At 40.7% G+C, this 20,520-nt stretch overlaps 1 protein-coding gene across 2 annotated transcripts in view; it reads left to right on the forward strand.

Annotated features, from left to right (window-relative positions):
- Positions 1-134: 134 nt before the first annotated feature.
- Positions 135-20,520, forward strand: part of LRP12 (LDL receptor related protein 12) — a 52,903-nt gene continuing 32,517 nt past the window's right edge. The window contains exon 1 of one of the 2 annotated variants that reach the window (XM_030485818.1): positions 135-576. In XM_030485818.1, the coding sequence (XP_030341678.1) occupies positions 498-576 (79 nt within the window). In that variant the 5' untranslated portion in view covers positions 135-497. The remainder of the gene's footprint in view (positions 577-20,520) is intronic. The other variant, XM_030485826.1, reaches the window with a different exon arrangement.

A 20,520-nucleotide genomic window follows, 5' to 3' on the forward strand; every position in this document is an offset into this window, starting at 1 on the left:
GAAACGGCAGCAGCTGCTCCCGTTACGGGGCGGGCAGAGCGCTGTAAAGGGCGTGCCGAAACCTGGCGGCGGCGGCGACGGAGGAAGGCGAGGAGAGAGGCAGCAGTGGGGCTGCCCGGGCCCTCCCCTGCCGTCTGGGGGCCGCTGCTCCGCCCCGCTCGCCCGCCCGGCCCGCGGCTGCCGGGAGCGGCTCCATGCGCTCGGGCCGCCAGTGCGCAGCCGCGGCAGAGCCCAGCCGGGGAGGAGGAAGCGGCGCGGCGCGAGGGGAAGGAGGCCGAGGCCGACGGAGGTGGCGGCGGCCGCCGCTCATGGCTCCGCGAGCGGGCGGACGGATGAGGCGCGGGTGTGCGGGCCGCTAGCGCTCCCCGACGCGGCAGCTCCGGTAGGCGAGGGGACGAGGCGCGGCCGACCTCTCTTGTGGCGGCAGCTCCGGCTCCGGGTCGGGGCCGCGGCGGTGGCAGGTCCTGCTCCTCGTCGCCTCCCTGCGGCCTGGTGTTATGGCCCCTTGGGGGAGCGCAGAAGGCTCCCCGGCTTGGAGGTCAGCGCAGCTCCTGCTCCTCGTCGTCTCCTGCTGCGGTAGGTACCGGGGGGGTGACGCCACTCGTCCGCCTCCGTCTCCCGGGCCAGGAGGCGGCCGCCTGCCGCGGGGGAGGGCGAACAAAGCGGCCTTTCTCCCGGCCGGTCTCCGGCGGCGCGGCGGTCCTGGCCGGCCGTGGGGTCCCTCTGCTCGCCCCGGTCCCCGGCGCTTCCCGGGACTGCAGCCTTCCCCGTGGCAGCCCTGCGAGTGTCCCCGTCCTCCCCCTTGCCCGGCCGCCGCTCCGAGCTCGGCTGCTCCACGTCTCGCTCCGGGTTTGGTTTTTGTTTAATATGTGTGGGGGTGGGCGGAAATCTTCTCAGGGAAGTCCTTAAAACTGGGGCTGGGATTTGGCCCAGCAGCCCTCGGCTGTCTCTCTCGCAGATGTACGTTGCCGGGAACTCCGGACTTGGCGTGGGGCCGCGCAAACAAACCAGCCCCAAATCCTCTGAGTCACGAATAATCGCAGGCTGTGGATAATGGGGATGCCTGGGAGATGTTCCACGTCCGGCCTGGTGTCTGGGGGCAGGGCGCGCCCCGCAGGGGGCACCGGGCTGGCGCTGTGCGATGAGTTTGTGACACATCAGCACAGGCCTTGGAGCCCTTCCAGGGACCTTTGCTTCTGTTCAGCCTGCTTTTGGTTCAGACCTGAATGGCATTTCATTTATGTTTATAAACCCACCTTTAAACTGAACTGCTAAGGAAAAATGTTTGCGCAAATGTGTTAGGGAATGTGCATACATTGGTTTTACACTACATAAGTATGTATACACGATAGACCAAAACACAGACAATGAGAGTCCTTGCATGTTTTCTCAGAGTCGTGTTTGGTTTATGAACCTGTGAGTGTAGGTTGTGTCCATGGGCCCTGGATGCCAGAAGCAGCCTTTGGCACAGAGCTGGGCGTATGCTTTGCTCTGAGAAGGACAGCAACAGTGCCCTGGTTTAGCAGTTTCTGAAATAGTTGCCTTTAAACACATTATTGAACATATGAAATTGGAATGTCTTCTACTGTTTTGGAAAACAAACTTGAGTCTGGAACATCAAGATATTTCAGCTTTGTCCATGCAAAGGGCTTTGTCCAGCACATGCCTGTGCTGCAAAGATCAGTGCAAACTCGTAACTAAATGTACCACGTAAATTGGTAAGAACGTTTCCCATTTCATATTTACATGAGTAGAAGTAAGGTAGGCTTCCTCAAACAGAGCTACAGTTGCGCCAGTATCTGTAACTGGATAGCTATGCTGGTGTAGTTTAATTTTTGAATTAAAAAACTTCAAAATTACTTGCATGAGCAGAGTGAGGTACTGACCAATCTTTTAAACGCACACAAAGTCAAGGAAGAGAGTTTAAATATCTATATAGACTGTTAAAAGTTTGGTATGTTAAAAGCTAAGTTGAAAACACAACTGGAAAGGAGTTGGCTAGTGCAAGAAGTGGTAGAGAAAATCTCAAGTCTGGATAGATTAAGCCGTCCTCATGTCTGCATACTTAATGTACTTGAGAAATTTTATTTCTGTGCAAAGGTTTTTAACAAACTCCATGTATTTGTTTTATTATACTCATCACAGAATTGAAGTAAAAAGTCAAAATGATAATTGTGATGTACCTCATCAGCCTCATCAGTAGCTGGATTCGGATCATGATACTGTAACTTAAACTGTATTGTCAGCATTTCTGCTATCAAAATTAAAACCGCAGCACAATCTTTAGTTAGAGAATAAAACAATTAAGTAAAATTCTTGCTGAATAACATTTTTCATAGACTTTTAATCAAGGCTTTCTAAAGTTCAACCAAGAATGAAGGCTCCATAAGTTTCTTTTGCCTTGCTGAGAAACACATCACCATCCGTTATCACCGCTGCTGGAAAGGAGAAGCTGCTTCTGATTCTGATCAGTGTGCCACCTCATCCTCATGAGAGATTAGTTTCTCCTAACACTTTTAGTTGCAAATGTGTGAAGTCCTGACCAGTTGCACTGCTCGAAGAAAGGGAACTTTCTCCTCCCCAGGCTAGAAACGAAAGCAAGCATTGGCTGTGTAGGGTAGCCCTATCTCTAGCTGTCATTTTGGTTTGTTTGTTTCTTTTGGGAGAAGGAAGTGGGAACTACATTCTATTAAAGCATTTTACCTCCCTGTACAACTGCTTTTAGCTCTTCCAAAATAAACTAATTTAATATGAGCATGAATTTGATCAAGGCAGCGCTGACAGCAGAGCTCTGGTCTGTGATGTTGATCCTGAGCGGAGCCTTGTAGATATCATTATGATATTGTGGGTTAAGGCTGTGAATACAGTAGTTAGTACTCAAGGTAAATGCATACTTGGAAAAACAGTGGTGCATCACTGGTTGCTTTCCATTATGCAGTTGCACAGCTAAAATGTCTAGAATTTTCCACTAATTGAAATACTAAATTCACCAAGGCTGATATGTGGGCATTGAGCTCTCAAGAGAATGTTTCTCTCTTTCCCTGTACTTAGTGAATTCTTCAAACCTTCCTTCTGATGATGACTATAATTATAAAAATTTGAGAAGGAGGAATACTGATGAGTGAAATATTGGAATAGCACCGCCTAAGAGAATTATAGCTCGGTAGCGTATTGGGCAATGGTATTGGCTTTTAATATGTCTGGCCTTACCGTTGTCTAGGGAGTTTCATATCCAAGAAATAATTGATTGTATATGTCTATATAATCCTGGCATAGCTTTCACTGAGACAAATATTCAGACATTTATGTATATCTCAAAGGTCCTGACAGTTCTGTGATTTCAGAACAACCGTATGTGGCGCAAAGCATTTTTTTGGGGGAGGGGGGAGGGGGGAAATGCCTTTTGAGAAATTGGTCCTGTTCTTCAAAGCAGTGTTTTTCGAACCAAAGTTTGATGATTGATCAACTGGAAATCAAATGAATCTTAGAATTGGAGTTACTCAGGTTGGAAAAGACCCTCAAGGTCGTCAAGTCCAACCATTAACCTAACATTTGCCAAGTCCACCACTAAACCAGGTCCCTAAATGCTACATCTACAGGTCTTTTAAATATTTCCATGGATGGTGATTTTATTTATTTTCTTGTTAAAACATGAGCTTAGATTAGAGAACTGAATTCCTAATGTTACATTTTGTTTGATTTTTATTTAACCCTTGGCAGGATGGTGGTTTATATGTTACTGGTACTGTGATGAAGCATTATCAGGACCAGTTGAAGAGGGATTGGTGTTCCAGAGCAGAGATCGAGTTATGAGAAGTGTCTGAGATGGCACAGTGCAAAGCTAGGACTTGCCTGCCCGTGGAATGGAATCCATAAGCATGGATACCCATAAGCATGGGTATTTGGCTTCTTTGGATTTCTGAGAAGTCTCATTTTTGATAGTCTTATCTATACCTGTCACCCTGATATATTAATTTGAATTTCCATCCCGCTTGAATGGAAGAGTATAGGAAACTTTTATAGTGTTCTGTAGAGTTGGTAGTAGTCACTGCAGTAGCACAGTAGGTAAACTTCCCTGCTTCTTGCTTTACCAGGTGTAGGGCAGCAAGACTGAAACAGTTCAAAGGTGGAAATGGAAGCAGATAGAGATCAGTCTTGATCTCCAGGGTGGCTTTGGCTTTAGTGAGTACTTGAAGCACTAATTACTGAGAAACATTAGCAGAGGTCAGAAAATTAATATTCCCCAAAATTGTAGATGAAACAATGTTCTTTGTAACTACTGAGACTGCAATGCTGTTGATGTTATTCTCTGTCATTAAAGACAGACATAATGTAAGCTTTAAAACACTTAGCTTTGGGTTAGAACCATCCCGGGTTTCTGTGGTACAAATGTTGCTTGAGATTACCATGAGACTATATATATGTATGTGTATATATAAATCTTTGTTCATTTGATTTTAAGATAAGGCAAGTAAAATTGTTATGAAAGTTCACTGATCAGAACCTGAATTTTACTTACATGTCACTTTGCTAATGATGGTATGAGGAAGAATAAATAATTCTTCAGGATCATTCACCTTGTTTGAAAGAATAGCCTGAATCATGTAAGCAAATAGTCTGTCAGCCAGTTTATTTGATTTTCTAAAGAAGTTGAACTATAAAGCCAGAACAGGCTGTCCTAAAGGAATGGCTCGGCTTAATAAATTGTTGTACTTTAAACTCTTGAATGTCACTCTTCAGTGATACTTTTGTGATATACTGAATAGATATATATCTTGCTAAGCCACAAATCGTTTTATTGGCAAAACTGCTGCATTTAATTTATTAGAAGGTGCTATTATGTAGTGCTAGAAGTTAAAATGCCCTAATTTTAATGCCATAGGAATTTGTATTGTCGAACAAGTTGATCATATGTCAAGTTGTGCAAGTGCATGCACACTCAACTGGCTGTTCAGAGCCATAGTTAGGTCTGTAGTCAAAGTGAAGTCACATGGACAATATTTAAAGCAGTGTTCATTTGAGGGGAGAAGAAAAAAAACAACCCACATCCTCAACAACCTCGTAGCAAAAAGAGTTTAGTCTAAGGTAGTTGACATGATTGTTATTGTGCACTAAATGAGGAAGTTGTTGGCCAGAGGAAGAGTGAAGAGGTACTTGTAACCAGAATCAGGACAGAAGCCATCTGACTTCATTCCTGTCATCAGAGCAAAGAATATAATTAGTATGGCTTTTTTGGCTGTTTCTGTCATTGCTAGGAGAGAAAGAGCTCTGCTGGGTCAGTGCTGGAAGGGCCCTGCAGGTCTGTTTGACTTCTTTGCTTTAGTGTGTCCTATTTTAGTATCAAACAGATGTAAACTGTATGGGTATTGTTTTCAGCTAAGCGCTAAATATATTGATTTGTATTTGTCGGGGCTAAAACTTGCACTTACGATTAGTCTTGTGGTTCATTAACAGATCTCAAATTTTTAAACTTCGTATCTTTGGTATGTTAAGGACATTCTTCCACAAATCATTTATCTTTTGCCATAAGCCTCAGTTCCCCAAGCTGTAGGCATGATTTTCATACTTGCTAAGTATAATTCAGTAATTTCCTTACGATTTTTTAAAAATTCAGGAGTACTCTTTGAATTGTGTAAACAGTGCGGTTTTGCTTTCCTAGATGTCGCTGCATTTTCTAGTTTCAGTGTTCCATTTATGTTATCCCAAATAGTTAATGATTATGTTAAACATTGGAACAGCTGAGCTATCTAGCTGGGCATTAATTGAGAGTGTGGTTTGAGAACAACCTGGAATTTTTTTGGCTTGTATGCAGTTCAGAATTGCTAGCTGTAACATTTTGCAGTACTTGTTACTACTGAGGTGTCAGTTGGTCAGCAAGATTCAGCCTACTTAGTTTACATGGTTGTAAGAAAACACTGGGTACCAATGCATTTGATGCCATGGAAGTTGGTTGTAGATCTGAGTTCCTGTCTTTGTCCCCTCAATAGAAATAGTGGTTTATAGCAGGCTATATGATACCATACTCTAAAGAATTGTGTTGTTCTGACTGCATTTTTTTCCTACACTTGATTTTTTTGCTACAGTTGTTATTTTACTAATGCTTTATTACACAAAGGTTTACAGTTGCATTGAAATATGTAGTATTGATTTTTGTATGTAAGTTTTAAACTACTAAATTTAGCATAATTGACAGATCAGTGCAAATTCTGTCAAAAGCACTGTTCTAAATTGTGGTTCAGATTTGTTTCTCCGAACAGATGCTTTAAATTTGGATATAATATAACTTTTGCTACATTGTTAAAGTGTTGATTTTTTTTTTTTTTTTTTTTTAGCAAGGCAAGCATATTTAGTAACTGTCTGCTAGATTTTTTTCCCCTCCTATTCTGTTTGACACTCTGAATTTTATGTTATGAGGGAATTCCTGTATACTTTTTAATCTGTTTTGCAAGGAACACTTTTAGAATGTTTCCACCCAACTTACTTGTTATTGGATCAAAAGTAAGTTAGCAAGCAAGAATTAAGAACCCCCTGCCCCCAATTAAGAAAACTTAAGTACAGCATGTTTTAAAGGAGAAGGGGGAAAGTCACATGAAAACAATTGGTTTAGTAGCTCAGGTTGTCATAAGATGGTCTTTCTTTTAATTTAAGCTCTTGTGACTCGCCAGTATTTTCCCAGGTACCTTTTGTTGGTCACAGAATTCTTTGATGTGCAAGAAAGCTGAACTTGCTCACTCTTAGCGAACTATAAACTTTCCACAAAGCAGTGAAAGTGAACTAGTTGTGTTTCTCTGTAAGTGGAAAATAAATTTGAACTATGTATTAGAATGTGAACTGCATGTTTTCACCCATCCGATTCTGTATCTGTAATTCATTACTACCTTTCCCTTAACCTCTAAGAAGTTTCCTTCGCTAAGTGGAAGCCCCTGGGACTGACTCTGGGTAACCAGAGCAGATTTTTTATGTCAGTTGCAGCCAGAGAACAGTAGAGTGATCCTCTAACAAGCAGTGTGAGCACACCGGCGTGTGGTGGAAATCTATAATGAAGTTGCTTGTGTTTAAAAGTTAGGAAAAAGGGACTTTGGTAGAGATTTCTGTAACTTGGTTTTATTATGCCAGCTTTGTGTGAACCTGTTGGAAGACATAGATAGGTCTCTCTGAGAGTACAGATTGTGAGAATAGTTCTTTCATGGAACTCCTACACATTTAAGGAACTGCTGCTTTAGAAAGAACTTTTAAGTGACTCAAGGTGAGTAGTTTAGAACAGAAAATGGAAGTCTTGTTCATGCATCTTGTAGAGGGAAGGCATGTGCTTGTGTTCATGTCCTCTGGCTTCTGGAGTTTAGCTGCGTGTGAATTTTTGTAAGACTTTAGCATCTTTTTTCCTACACTTTACAAAGTATGTTAGATTCCAGTGAATTGGTATACCCTGGTAGGGTGTTTTGCTTCTATGAAATAGTATTTTGAGTAAAAAACAGTAAAAACTTCAGTTATGGATATTGTTGTTAACTGGGGCTGAGACAGATAATGAATAGATCACATGCAGTAGAAAAATCCATATATACATGTGCCTCTTATTGCATAAAGTAGAGGCTTTAACCCACCCCTCCTGTTCTGTACATAATGCTCTGCAGAGTCACTTCAAAGACAGAATTATTCTAGAGTCCTGATTAATGTTCTGTTTTATTCATAATATTGTTGCATTTACTCCAGCCTTCTGTTCAGCCTAGGGAGGGATCACAGGTCAGCAGGAGAGCACCTGAAGAGCAGCATAAAGGAATTCCAGCCACTCCAGCCAGTAAGTCAGATTCATCCGGGTTCCAACTCAAGTGTATGTATGCAAACATGCATAGCATGGGGAATAAATAAGAGTTAGAGACATGCGCACGCCTACAGGGCTGTGATCTTACTGGCATCACACAGACATTGTGGGATGGCTTCTGTGGCTGGAATGTTGGAATAGAAGGATAGAGGCTCTTCAGGAAGGACAGGCAGGGCAGATGAGGGGCAGTCACCTTCTATTTCAGTGACCAGCTGGAGTGCATGGAGCTTCGTCTGGGGATGGATGAGGAACCAACCGAGATCTTATGGGTCAGGATTAAAGGGAAGACAGGGGACATTATGCTGGGGGTCTTCTACAGGCTGTCAGACAGGAAGACTGAGTGGGTGGAGGCTTCTATAGACAGATGGTAGCAGCCTCATGTTCACAAGTCCTGTTCCTCATGGGGGACTTCAGCCACCCTGTTATCTGTTGGAGGGACAGCACAGCAAGGTCTAAGCAATCCAGGAGGTTCCCACAATGCATTGAAAATAATTTCCTCCTCCAAGTGATAGAGGAGCCAATAAGGAGAGGTGCTGTGCTGGGCATTGTTCTTGCCAACAAGGAGGGTCTCATATGGAATGTGAAACAATGGGGCAGCCGTGGCTGCGTGTGGCCAAGAATGGTGCAGTTTGAGAACCTTAAGGCGGCAAGGAGGGTACGCAGCAAGCTTGCTACCCTGGACTTCAGGAGAGCAGACTTTGTCCTCTTCAGGGATCTGTTTGGTAGAGTACCATGCAATAAAGTCCTGGAGGGAAAGAAGGGCCAGGAAAGCTGACAGAGCTGGGCTTGTTCAGCCTGGAGATGGGGGGGCTCCAGGGAGAATTTACAGCAGCCTTCCAGTACCTAAAGGGACATATAAGAAAGCTGGGAAGCTTTTTACGAGGGCACATAGTGATAGGACAAAGGGTAATGGCCTTAAACTGGAAGAGGGTAGATTTAGATAAGATACAGAGAAGAAGTTCATTACTGTGAGGCTGGGGGGGAACTGGAATGGGTTGCCCTGTGAAGCTGTGGATGCTCCATCCTTGGCAGTGTTCAAGGCCAGGCTGGATGGGGCTTTGAGCAACCTGGTGTAGTGGAAGGTGTCCCTGGCCAGGGATTTAACTCAAAATGTGTGTCATAACCGTATGAAAATAATTGTGACTGGACTTAGGAGAGTACATATTTCTTTTTTTCTACAGGTGATAATAAAAGTATGGAGGCAGAACATTTCCTCTTTCAGTAATGTAAACATCAGTTTAAATTTTCTGAAAGAGATGTCTGTTGATAATGAGAGATGTATGATAAAATTATCAATCACGTATTTCTTGATGACAGCGTCATGCAGCTGGAAGTACTGACTGGGATGTATTTGGGTAGTTGTGTAATTAGTAGAAATAGCTTCCCTGGTCAGTACCTTCCATGTACATTTTTTCTACCTAAAGGTACTGAAAGAGCAACCAGTTCTGTGGCAAAAGTTCAGCTAGTGTCTGTGGTTAGAGATACTCGTGAAGACTGGAGTGCTGGGATGGCAAGGGAGGGAAAGATTGAGATGTCTTGTGAAAGCATGTTCACTGCAAAAGGTGGCAGAAAAAAAAAGTGTGGAAGAGCAAGCCATGTGTTCTGGGAGAGCAGCTATTGTTTAAGAGGCTGTGCAAGTGGAAGGGAGGAAGGGAACCAATCCTTTTATTTTAAGGGGTGTTATGGTTGCTGAGTGAGCATCTAATCAGTCTAAGAGGTTACTCTTAAGAGTTACCAGCAAGCAATAGAAGGGGGCTGAGTACAGTAGGAGCTCAGAAATAATTGCATGAGGTCTCTCTCAGGCTTTCTAAGTATTTCTTAGCCAGGGAGATGTTAAAGAAACATTAGATTCTTCCATTTTACTTGTGCTTTAAAAAATAAGTGGATGAACAAATAGCAATTTTTGAGTATTTTGTAACTCAATGTATGGCTTTTGTCAGTGTTTTGAAATATCCTTTTTCTGTGACCCTCTTTTGTGTTCTTCTTTCTGGCTGATCCTGGCATTTGGCAACTGTACGCTCTCGAACAGCTTTACTGCTGGATGTGCCTGGGAGCTGTATGTTTCTAGAGTCCAGTTATTACTGACCTCCCTGTTGCTGCTGATCCAGCTAACGCTGTTTCCAGTGCCTGTTGCCTAGGTGTTGTCTAGCTTGTCTCATCCAGTCCCTAATTTCAGGTTATCTGTTATCTGTGCACACTGTAACAAAGCTTCAGTGGTGTCACAGTTCTCATGTAAATCGCAATCCAATATACCAAAGATGAGTGATAATGTTACTAATCCCTAGTAAAGTCCACAATACTGTCTTTCTGGCCTTCTTCATCCATTGTGGAAATTTGGGACAGTACTGCCTGTACACCCCTTTCGCCTTTATGCAGTAGATGAATAAGGCTTGGGAGAAAGACTACGCCTCTCCTCTCGCCTTAGCGAGGAACACAGTCTGCTTTCTCCACTGTCTGTTGGAACCACACAACTTGCATGTGGTGCCTTTGAGGTCCACGAGGGACTTGTCCTGTGTTCTAAATGTGCAGATTAGGAGGAGCAGCAGTGCTGCAAACTCTCCTATGCAATGACATCCCCCAGGGCAGACCCCCTTCCAAGTTAGGTCTGCCTAGAATGAAAGTTAGGGTCATGGCTGGGGAGCTGAGGAGCCCCCTCCACCCCACCCCACCCGCATCACTAACTGAGAGAAAGTTTTAACAGGGCTTGATAGTGACTTTTTGGAACGAGTATTATGAAATACTCAGTTGTACATCTGTCTTAAAATGTTAATTAAAAGCATGGAGGCCAGGAAGGTGTATGTGGGAATTGAGTGAGTAAGTCTATATTTGAATCTCTTTCACCAGTTTTCTGGAACTGTCTGTAGTTTGTGGCTTTACAAAGGAGGTGGATCTGAACTCTGAATACAGCCAGTTGAAGCATTGGACATGAAGGAATTCAGCATAAAATGCAGTAGCTTTCAGAAATGATTAATGACCAAAATAAAGCTGAATTTAAATATTTAATCTGGGATCGGGTTTGCTGACCATACTGCACATTTGGGAGCCAGTAAAGTGCTCAAAGCACTTAATTTGAAAGAAGCATACACAGTTTCTCAGGCATGTGTGTTATTCAAGTAAAATGATCACATCAAACAGTTTTTTTCAAGGGAGATGAGCTACTCTGATGGGAAGAAGGTCTGAACTAGCTTAAAAATTTTGAGCTGTTGAACATGGTTCATAAATTATTGCTGTGGACTTAAGGATCATGCCGTTGTATTCTTACTAACCAATTCCCTCATGCCTGTACTGAAATACTGTGTAGTTTGATAAATTTTTGAAGTGTCTGAAAATAATTTATTTAGACATGTAAACAGAGTCTCTGTTCTGCAGTTTATGGGGTTCCGTTGTTTTGGGTCTACTTTTCTCCCTATTTCTCCCTAGATCTGAGATTTTGCTATTAAACAGGAAGGACGTACTTAAATGAGTGATGTACTTCATTATATAAAGGCACATAAATAGAAATTTGAATGTGTAAGCATTATGTCTGACATTGATCTTGTACTTGTCACCATACTATGTCACATTTTTTGCTATTTTAAAATTCATTGCCACCCTTTAAAAAGGGTGTAGGAGCAAGCGCTGAATTTTGTTAGCAGGTTGGCTTTTAATAGAGTGGAATGTCTGCCTGTAGATGTAATTTTTTAATCTTTATTTTACAGCTGAATTAGTGCATTGAAGCCTAATTTACCCATTTTCCTCTTCAAGCTACATTCCTTAAAAAGGAAACCCACAGCTATTTGAGCCTTAGAACCTTTCTGTAGCAGTGCAGAGTAAAGCACTCCCTGTTTCAACGTGGTCATTATTATTTAAAAAAATAAATATTATCAAGTACTATATTCTTCATTTAAACCTATCAAGAGATAGGCTTTGTGTAGGGCAGGCTAAGAACTTCTGTTGTTAATCCACAACTTTGTTTCCTAAGCCAAGACTGGCTTTCTCTGTGCTTAACTAGGGTTATCTCCTCTTAGTTTTGTTGGCTGTTGCCTTAGCCTTTTCTAAGTGAAGTTAATCATTGACTTCATCCATAATTCTGTGTCAGCAGAAGTTGACAAAATCAAGGTAATCTTAGGTTTTCCAATGTGCATGTGATTTAGTGTAAGTACTACTAAGTTCTGTGGATGCTATGTATGTGTATATATGTATTTGGAAGGGGGAGAGTGTGGAATTTTAATCATGCCCAGCCTTGACTTTGCTGTACATTGTTGTGATTGGTTTAAATTTTACTGGTAGCATCAATAAGATTAAAGTCAAATCAAAATGAATTGCTTTTAAAAATGTAGTAAAATTGTTATCTGCAGTTTGATAATTAGAAGCCTTGAAATTAACTTTAGACCTTAGAAACTTTCAGTGGTGTATTTAATAATTCAAAATATCTTTATAAAAAGCTGCATTTGAAAGTTTTACCTATCCAGAGTTATTGTACAACATTTATCTCTGTTGTAGGAGGTCCATGTTAGAAACCTGTACGGTCTGTTTTGCTTTGAGAGGACAAAAGTCAACAGGAATGCCATATGTACCATCACTTTTAGCTGCAGCAGGCCTAGCAGTTACCTTCTGGGGACTGAGCTGGCTAAAATAATTCCAGTGAGTACACATCTCCTGAGAAATCACACTGTCTTGGTGCCCCAACACTGGTGACAACTGAATCCATGTAAACGTTGTCTTGTAACGTCAATGCTATGCTGCTTAGTACTTCTGCAGATGATCCAGAAAGCAAGCTCAAGTAAATAGTCAAGTAGGTAACAATCAGTGGTGAAGTATAAACAGTGTAAGAATTTGCACATATTCTGTCTTCACAGTATCTAAGTTATCACAAATGAACCTTGCTCTTCAGTCTATAGCAACTTGAAAGTACTTCTTAATTTTAGAAGGTAGTATATGTATGTACTATCAATAAAAGATGAGGAATGGAAAACTCTGAAACCATGAAGTATTCCAGACTTCCTTTATACTTCTTTCTCAGAACTGTACCTCTTGTAATGATACCCTCTTCCTCTTTTGAATAGCCAGCACACAGCGAAACCAATGTCCTTAAACTGTGATTTCTTATTATTCATTAGGCAGAGTTGCCAGTAAAGAATTGTAAGGGATGTAATCTGCTTTCATCGATGCGCAAGTGTAATAATGCTTTTCATGCAAATTGAAAAGAAGATGCCCAAAAGAATACAACTGCTTGTCAAGTTTGGTAAATGGTATTGACATAAAAACTAGTATCTTTTTCACATAGCTATTTTTTCAAAGCATTCTTCATCTGTTTCTTCAAAAAGTCATTTTGTATCATTTCATGCACAGGATGAATCTAAATGTCCAAACAAATAGGTGCTGTTTGAGTTTCATTCCCTAGTTGGCTGTAACTTCATATGTGGCATCTGTTTGTAAAAGAACACTTGCATATCAAGTGGTGACTTGCTGGTCTTGAGCTTTCTTCTTAAAAATAGGCTTATACCAAAAGAATACTATAAACCTAACTCGCACGTAAGCTTAGAGTGCTTTACTGATGTGGCATATTTGGAAACAAACCTCCAACTAATATTTTTCTTTTTAAATAGTCATTGTGTAGTTGCCTAAAAAAGCTCTTTATCATCTGAGGTTGAAGTATTAAATAGTCTAATAACCTCTCACACTGGCAGTGTTCCTGTCAAATATTAGTGTTTGCAGGGGAGAAGCTGAAGCACAGAAAATAAATAGCTGCACTATGGTTGTGCATGAATAGTTTGTTACTCCACATTTCTGGTCCTGTGCTGGTTTTCTGCGAGTGTGAAGTGGAGAATATTGGTTTGGCTTAACTTAAGGCAGAGTCAGTGTGGGAAAAGGCAGGTTTATTAAAGGGACGAGGCAACAGGAATGTGATTTACTGATCTGAACTGCTTTTCAGAGAAGTCTCGATTCTCGGTGTAGGCAGACTAGTCTGTCCCTCAGAGGAAAGATGAAAGGATGAAGAGTGATCCTAGAGTATTTAAATGCAAACCCTTTTGGGAATGACACAGTTGCTGAGTTTTCATTGTGGAACTGGAAATATGCTACTTTGAGAGGATTGTGTCTGTTCTACTTCATTTAAAACTCCAACTCTTACCCCTCTCTGTTTGTACAAATATGACTGCCATCTAGTTTCTCTCATTCCCAAATGCCAGTCCTCTTCTGCTCATAAGAAGCACAGTCCATTGTATATTTCAACTGTTGTTTCTTAAGTGAATGGATGCTAATGATTTAAAAGGTTTAGTGATGGTCATCTGACACTTAGAGAGCTCCTTAAAGCTGTCTTTTATTTGAAGCAGACAGGTAAAATATTTTTTTATTATGGATTATTGTATTCTGTGTGGAATCGCTTACATTTAGTAGCAAGAAATTTTGCAGTGAAACTTTATGTTGGAACACAAGTAGAAATGCTTTTTTTCCCCTCCCCCCCGAATTTCTTACTAACTGGATTTTTGGGACTGTTACTTGTCTGCCAAATATGGTAGAAAGAGTACAAAGTATTTGGAAGTTGTGGGGAATGTACAGATGTGCACAACTGCTGTTGCGCTGTGTGATCCATGGGAAACTAGGCTCAAGTTAATATTCAGATCGCCAGGTAACAGTGAATATGTGCAAACTAAACAACTGAAGTGTCTTTTGGAGTGTTGGGTTGTGAAATGGATGGACAAAGGGGTGAGCAATAATTATGTCACTTGACCTTTAGTCAACTGGTGTTTATCTGAATGATTCTTGGCAGGGATTTCTCTCAGACGAAGAGTTGAAACATGTTTTGGTATGGTGTCACATATATTTAATAAGATTTTTCTAGGAAATTGGAGTGCAGAAAGAAGTAAGTTGTTGGAACTGTTCTCAGGAAGGAAGTTAATGACTCGTGTAAAAGTGTAGTGAGAATGTTTTTCGGTCAAGGAATAGATGAGATGAAGAGCTGGAAGAGCTTGTGTCAAGGCAAAAGTGGAGATAAGGTGTACTAGATGTAGGGTTAGAATACTGGAAGGTAATTATGAATGTCAAAGTAAATGGTGATAAGATTTTGGAAACACCTGTTAGATCACATTCTCTTCTCTGAGGCGTTCATTCCTCTTAATTATGTTTAAGCCTTTCTTCCTATTTGTGCTTTCGTCATAGGAACTCTGTCATAGAGAGCACGCGTGTGTGCATACACATTCACTCATGGCTGCCTGCTTTTCCCTCCTTGGGAGAGCTGATGCGTTATTAAAGTTTTTCAGCAAACTTCAGTGTGAGGCTCTCTGTGTTTTCTTGGTGAACATCCCAAGACCTGGAGGGGCTGGGAGCACGTGCCTGTGCGAACCCCCTTTCCTAGCTCTGCTGGTGGGACTGGCATGTGGGTAAGCCTGAGAACAGGGGTGTTGCAAATCAGCAGCTTCACGACGGCTGTGTTGAAGCTGAGAGGAATGATACAGTACCGGGCATGGCCATGTTTTGGTGAAAGGAGGCAGCTAATTTCTTTGTCAGTCATCTCCATAGGGCTTTTTCATTAAGATGGTAATATTAGGTGAAAGCAAACGGGCCAATTCACACCTCTGTAAATTTCAACTATCTAGCTTCTTGGAAATCTGTTTGCTTTTTTGAATTACTTTGAACCTTCATGGTTTAGCTGTAAATTCATAACACAATGAAACATCAAATTTGGGGTTATTTGACCCTTAGATAAACAAATAAAGCATGTATAACTAATTTTTATAGACATTACCAATTTCTTGCAGCATAAAACATGATGATTCTGCTGTACTGGGGTACATGCATGTGATTGGCGGCGTCTGAACACGAACATGTTTCCCACTCTACTCAATGCTTTTCAGGCCACACCTGGAATACTGTGCTCAGTTTTAGTCTCTACTCTACAAAAAAGATGTGAACAAGCTGGAAAGGATCCAGAGAAGGGCCACAAAGACGATCAAAGAACTGGAAACCCTGCTGTGTGAGGAAAGGCTGAGCGAGCTGGGTTTGTTCAGTTTGGAGAAAAGAAGGCTCAGGGGAGACCTTATCACCGTGTTCCAGTATTTCAAGGGTGACTACAAAGAAGATAGAGACTCCCTTTTTGCGAGGAGTCAGATGGAAAAGATGAGGGGTAATGGGCACAAGTTACTCTTGAGGAAATTCTGACTAGACGCAAGAGGAAAATTTTTCTCAGCGAGAACAATCAGCCATTGGAATAATCTCCCCAGGGAAGTGGTGGATTCCCCAACACTGGACACTTAAGTTTTGGCTGGACAGGATGCTGGGACATCTAGTCTAGGTCATGCTTTGCCTGGAAAGTTGGACCAGATGATCCTTGAGGTCCCTTCCAACCTGGTATTCTATGATCTGTGCCTGTTTGAGAAGGAAAGCAGGATATAGTTCAAATTCCGTATTACAAAAAAGAGTGAGATAAAGCTGAAGGATGCAGGACTTTTCTGGAATGCTTAGAGCTACTGCAATATAATAAAACTTGGAACTTTGTGACCCATATGGTGTGAGACTTTTTCTACTTGCTTTATTGAGAGTAGGCACAGAAAGTGCATTTAGGGTCATGTAAACAGCCTTTATTGTATACTATGGCATCTACCAGTCATTGTCATCTTCTAATTTCTCTAACAAATACTTCCCTTGCAAAAAGCCAAAATCAGAATCCATATAGTAAATTAGCTGTATGTCTACTTTAACACATTTAAAGTTTTCCAGTGGTAATTTGTGTCTCAGGGGTGTAGTTTGACAGCATAGAAGTGATATACTGAAGTGTTTTGAAACAAACTTTGTTCTGCTCTCTTTGACTCATGTTATGTACGCTATGGCTGTCTTGAAAGCGTGCTGTACTCTGCTAAACTGCCTAAACTGGCTGTCAAGTCAAATTCTTATTCAACTCTACAGAAAGGATTTCTTTGCTCCATTTTGCAATTGTGGAGTCATAGTACTATCCAACACTCCTGTTTCTAGTTTCTGATAGTGGAAGATTGTGTTTATCTTTTCTAACCACTGGGAACACTCGTGGCAAGAGGCTGCAGTACCCTACAGTACTGTGCAATGTGAAAAGTAGTATTCTGGCTGTCAGATGTGCACTACTTTTCATCGCATATAAAGGTGGCAGTGTTAACTGTCTTTATATGGCACTTACTGTTTTACAACTGTTTTCTCATAAGCTCTCCTGCCTCTATAGCTACTTCTGGCACAATTAATGTAATTCAGACTTTCCCAAATGCTTCCCAAAGTTTTCACATTTGGAAAGGGACGAGCCTTCATTTTTAGTGTTCAGACTTTTTTTTGCTCTGAGTGATCGGGGGAGAGAGGGAAGGTGAGGCACAATGATGAGTTGTTAGCATAGGATAGCTGCAAGTCAAAGTTCTGTTTCACTTGAGTTTACTATCCTGTTAATCTTCAGCAGTTCTTTAGTTCTGATAGTTTTACCACTTACTAACATTAGTCAAGTTTAGCCATTCTTTTCTTTGTTCTTCCTACCACCTTGGTAGATCTGTTCATGGGAAACACAAAGCCGTAATATTTGCTTTCTTCAAACCCTCTTGATTCTGCTGTGGTTCCTATAAAGCATTGCTATTTGATTATGTTTTTACACCTGGTGGGCTGGGATTTCCAGTTGTTTTATATATTGTGCTTTTTTATCGTCCTTTCCTTTACCTGATAAAAATGTAACATATACAGTTTTCACAAAGCAGTGAGGTCTGTGGAGCAAGAGCTATTTTTCTTGTTTGTACAGTTCCTGACAAAATAAAGCTATAATAATGATAAAAGCTTATTTGTGCTGTTATGAAAAAACACAGTAGTATGTTACTCTGTTTTACAGATAGCATGAGCCAAATAAAGATGACTCTAAAAATTTTTAAATGTATTTTTCAGACACTGTGTAGAGTTTGAAATAAAAGGTGTTAAAGTTTTCCAGGTGTACTCATGCTAATGTGTGAGACACAGTACCAGAAGCATTCTTGCAGGACAAGAATCAAAGGATTAATAGCAGATAACATGGAAGGGAGGGAGAGGGAAAAAAGAAAAGATCTGCTTTCCTAAGAGAGGGAAAGAAGTACCAGTTTGGGTCTTAGAGATTTACAACTGTTTGTCTATTGCATTTTAATTCTATAGATATATACAGAGTACTTCTAGACTTTTTAAAATATCCATGGGGCTTCCTGAAGTACATGGATTCAAGATGTATCAATGTAGTAGCTGTAGCAGAGTGTTCTTGAAGTGTACACAGGTCTTGCATAAAACACGGGAGAGAAAATAAGTTTTACCAGATTATAAATTTTACTGGGTATTTCCCATATCATTTGCTTGCTTTGATGAAACTAATTTGTTTGAAGAAAAGAATGTAAAAGTAGGAAGGCTGCCACACACAGAATTTCTTAAATGAGTGCTGAGTGTACTCATGCCAGTATGTGTGCACATATGTTTGTACCAGGAGTATGCTGTTTTAAGATCTGATTCTTAATTAAAGAAGTTATTAATCTCAGTAAAATCAATTTCATTTCTTGCAGGCAGTCTGTCTTCTATTAATGTCTGTCTTTTTTGAACAGAAGCAATTCACAGTGCAGTTTTAGGAATGCGGCTGTGTTACAACTGGCAAGTTAAAGCAAGCTCATCTCTTACTCTTCCTAAGTCCTGAGGATATTTGACAAGCAGCATAGTTTAGGCAAGTCTAGAAAATTAGTGTAGCTAATTGATAGCTTTTGCTATCATAGAGATTGAAATTTTGAAGCTGATAAAGAACAGTAGAGAAAGAGCTGTGTGGATTGAACATCTTTTTAATAGTGAGAATGGAAGTGTCTACATGTTGTGGTTCACTCGGTGACATCTCCACTTCTGTCTGCTATAACTAGAGCAGATCAAATTATTCATAATAAATAATGAAATTAATTTTGCACGTGGGTGTTTGCATGATATTAACAAAAAGCATTGTTTTACAGATGTTGAAGGCACAGGCAAGGAGTGCATTGCCTTAGGACCTCTTTTTTCCTTTGGCTGGGCTTTTTACTGCGTTGTTGCAGTCCATATGAATGATGGTGTGCTGAGTTACTTCTACACTTTTAATTAGGTCAGTGAAGCATTAATAAGGGACAGAGACTGTGTCCTGTGTTACTGGAAGATAGCTGGGCAGACTGCATGACATTTGTTAAGTTCAGTTTCAGTCTGAATAGGTGCTGGGGGTCTAAAAACTCCAGCTGCCAGACTTTGCATAAACAAGTCTGCACAAGTATTTGCAAGGTCTGTGGTTTCTGTGAACTTTTTTGTAAATGAAAGAAAACAACCTTTCTTGGGAACTCTGCAGCACTGCTTAATTCTATTAGAAACCAAAACACATTAAAGAGTATAAACGGTTGTCAAAAATCAAAGTTTTATTTCTAGTAATAAGTAGCAAGAAGGGAAGAAAACAGTTTTATCTCTCAAATGAGGATATTTTTTCTAGATGCAATAAACGTGCTGTGCTTTTATGATTTTTATATTTGATGTATGTGCAAAATGTGCATGTAAATATACTGCTGCTTCACCACCCTCTCCAGTAAGCTGCTTGCATGCAGTTCAGTTCTGTCATTACAGAGAATGCAGCTGGGATGCTTTGCAGTTAATTCTAATTTATTGTTGTTACGTTTATGAAGGCAGAGTTGAAGCTCAGCAGATATGAACTCTTGACTCCAGTATTCCCTGGTTTGCTCAGGCCAATGTTCCAGAAAGAATCTAGCAAATCTGGAGGTGATGCTTAGATTTTTCAATCCCCTGCTTTTGCTCTGATCAGAGTATGACGTTTCCTCCTTGATTTCTGCCTGAATTGTAATGTCTTCACCCTTCTGTTGAATAGACTTAAATAGAATTTTTTAATATCATTTTATGAATCCATCAAGCTTTCTGGATTTTGAAACCATTATTTTCTGGATGTGTCTTAAATGATGATGTTTTCTTTTTCCCCCCCCCTTTTTTTTTTCTTTCTAACATGACTAGTATTTTTTCTTTTTGTCTTCTGTTTTGACTTGTTGATCACATGAGGTGTAGGCTCCATAATAAAGAGGCAGCAGTTTAGCAGTGTTTTCCTTCTTTTCAAAAATCCTCGTGATTCTCCTCCACACCCCAATATCAAGTACTCCTACACTACTTAAGTCTTTTTTGGAAAAATATCAGTTGTAAGTCTGAGTCATGCTGTCATCTGGAACTAGAAGCTTGGATGTTTTGAGGGTTCCTGGTAGGGATTCATGGGGTAATAGCAGATAACATTTTAATTTCTGCAAGCTTATAATAGATTAATGATTGCTGCAGTTATTAGTTTATGAATAATGGTTTCATTTCTTCTGTTAGCACTTTTTTCAAGATGGAATGGAATCAAGCCATTTGAAGAAAACAGGATAACCAAAATATATGACCTGAAGCCCTGCTTTCATCATCTAACTTGCCATAGAGGCATGAAATCTTCTGGGTGACTGTAGATGGGTGTTTTTGTTTGTTTGGTGGGGTGGTTTTTTTTTTGTTTGTTTGGCTGGTTGGGTTTATTTGGGGTGAGTATAATATAACAGCTGTACGTAGATTGTTGCAAACTGCCGTTTGTTCCAGTAGTTTTAAGGAATTAAGAAGGAAAATCAGCCTAAACCTGCATGAAGCAAAACCAAACCCAGGATATTTACTACAACAGCAATTTAAAGAAACTGTAGTAGGTAAAAGTACAAAGCATGTGAAGAGTATGAATCAAATCT

The sequence above is a fragment of the Strigops habroptila genome, chromosome 1 (genome assembly GCF_004027225.2).
Source record: "Strigops habroptila isolate Jane chromosome 1, bStrHab1.2.pri, whole genome shotgun sequence".
Lineage (NCBI taxonomy): Eukaryota > Metazoa > Chordata > Aves > Psittaciformes > Psittacidae > Strigops > Strigops habroptila.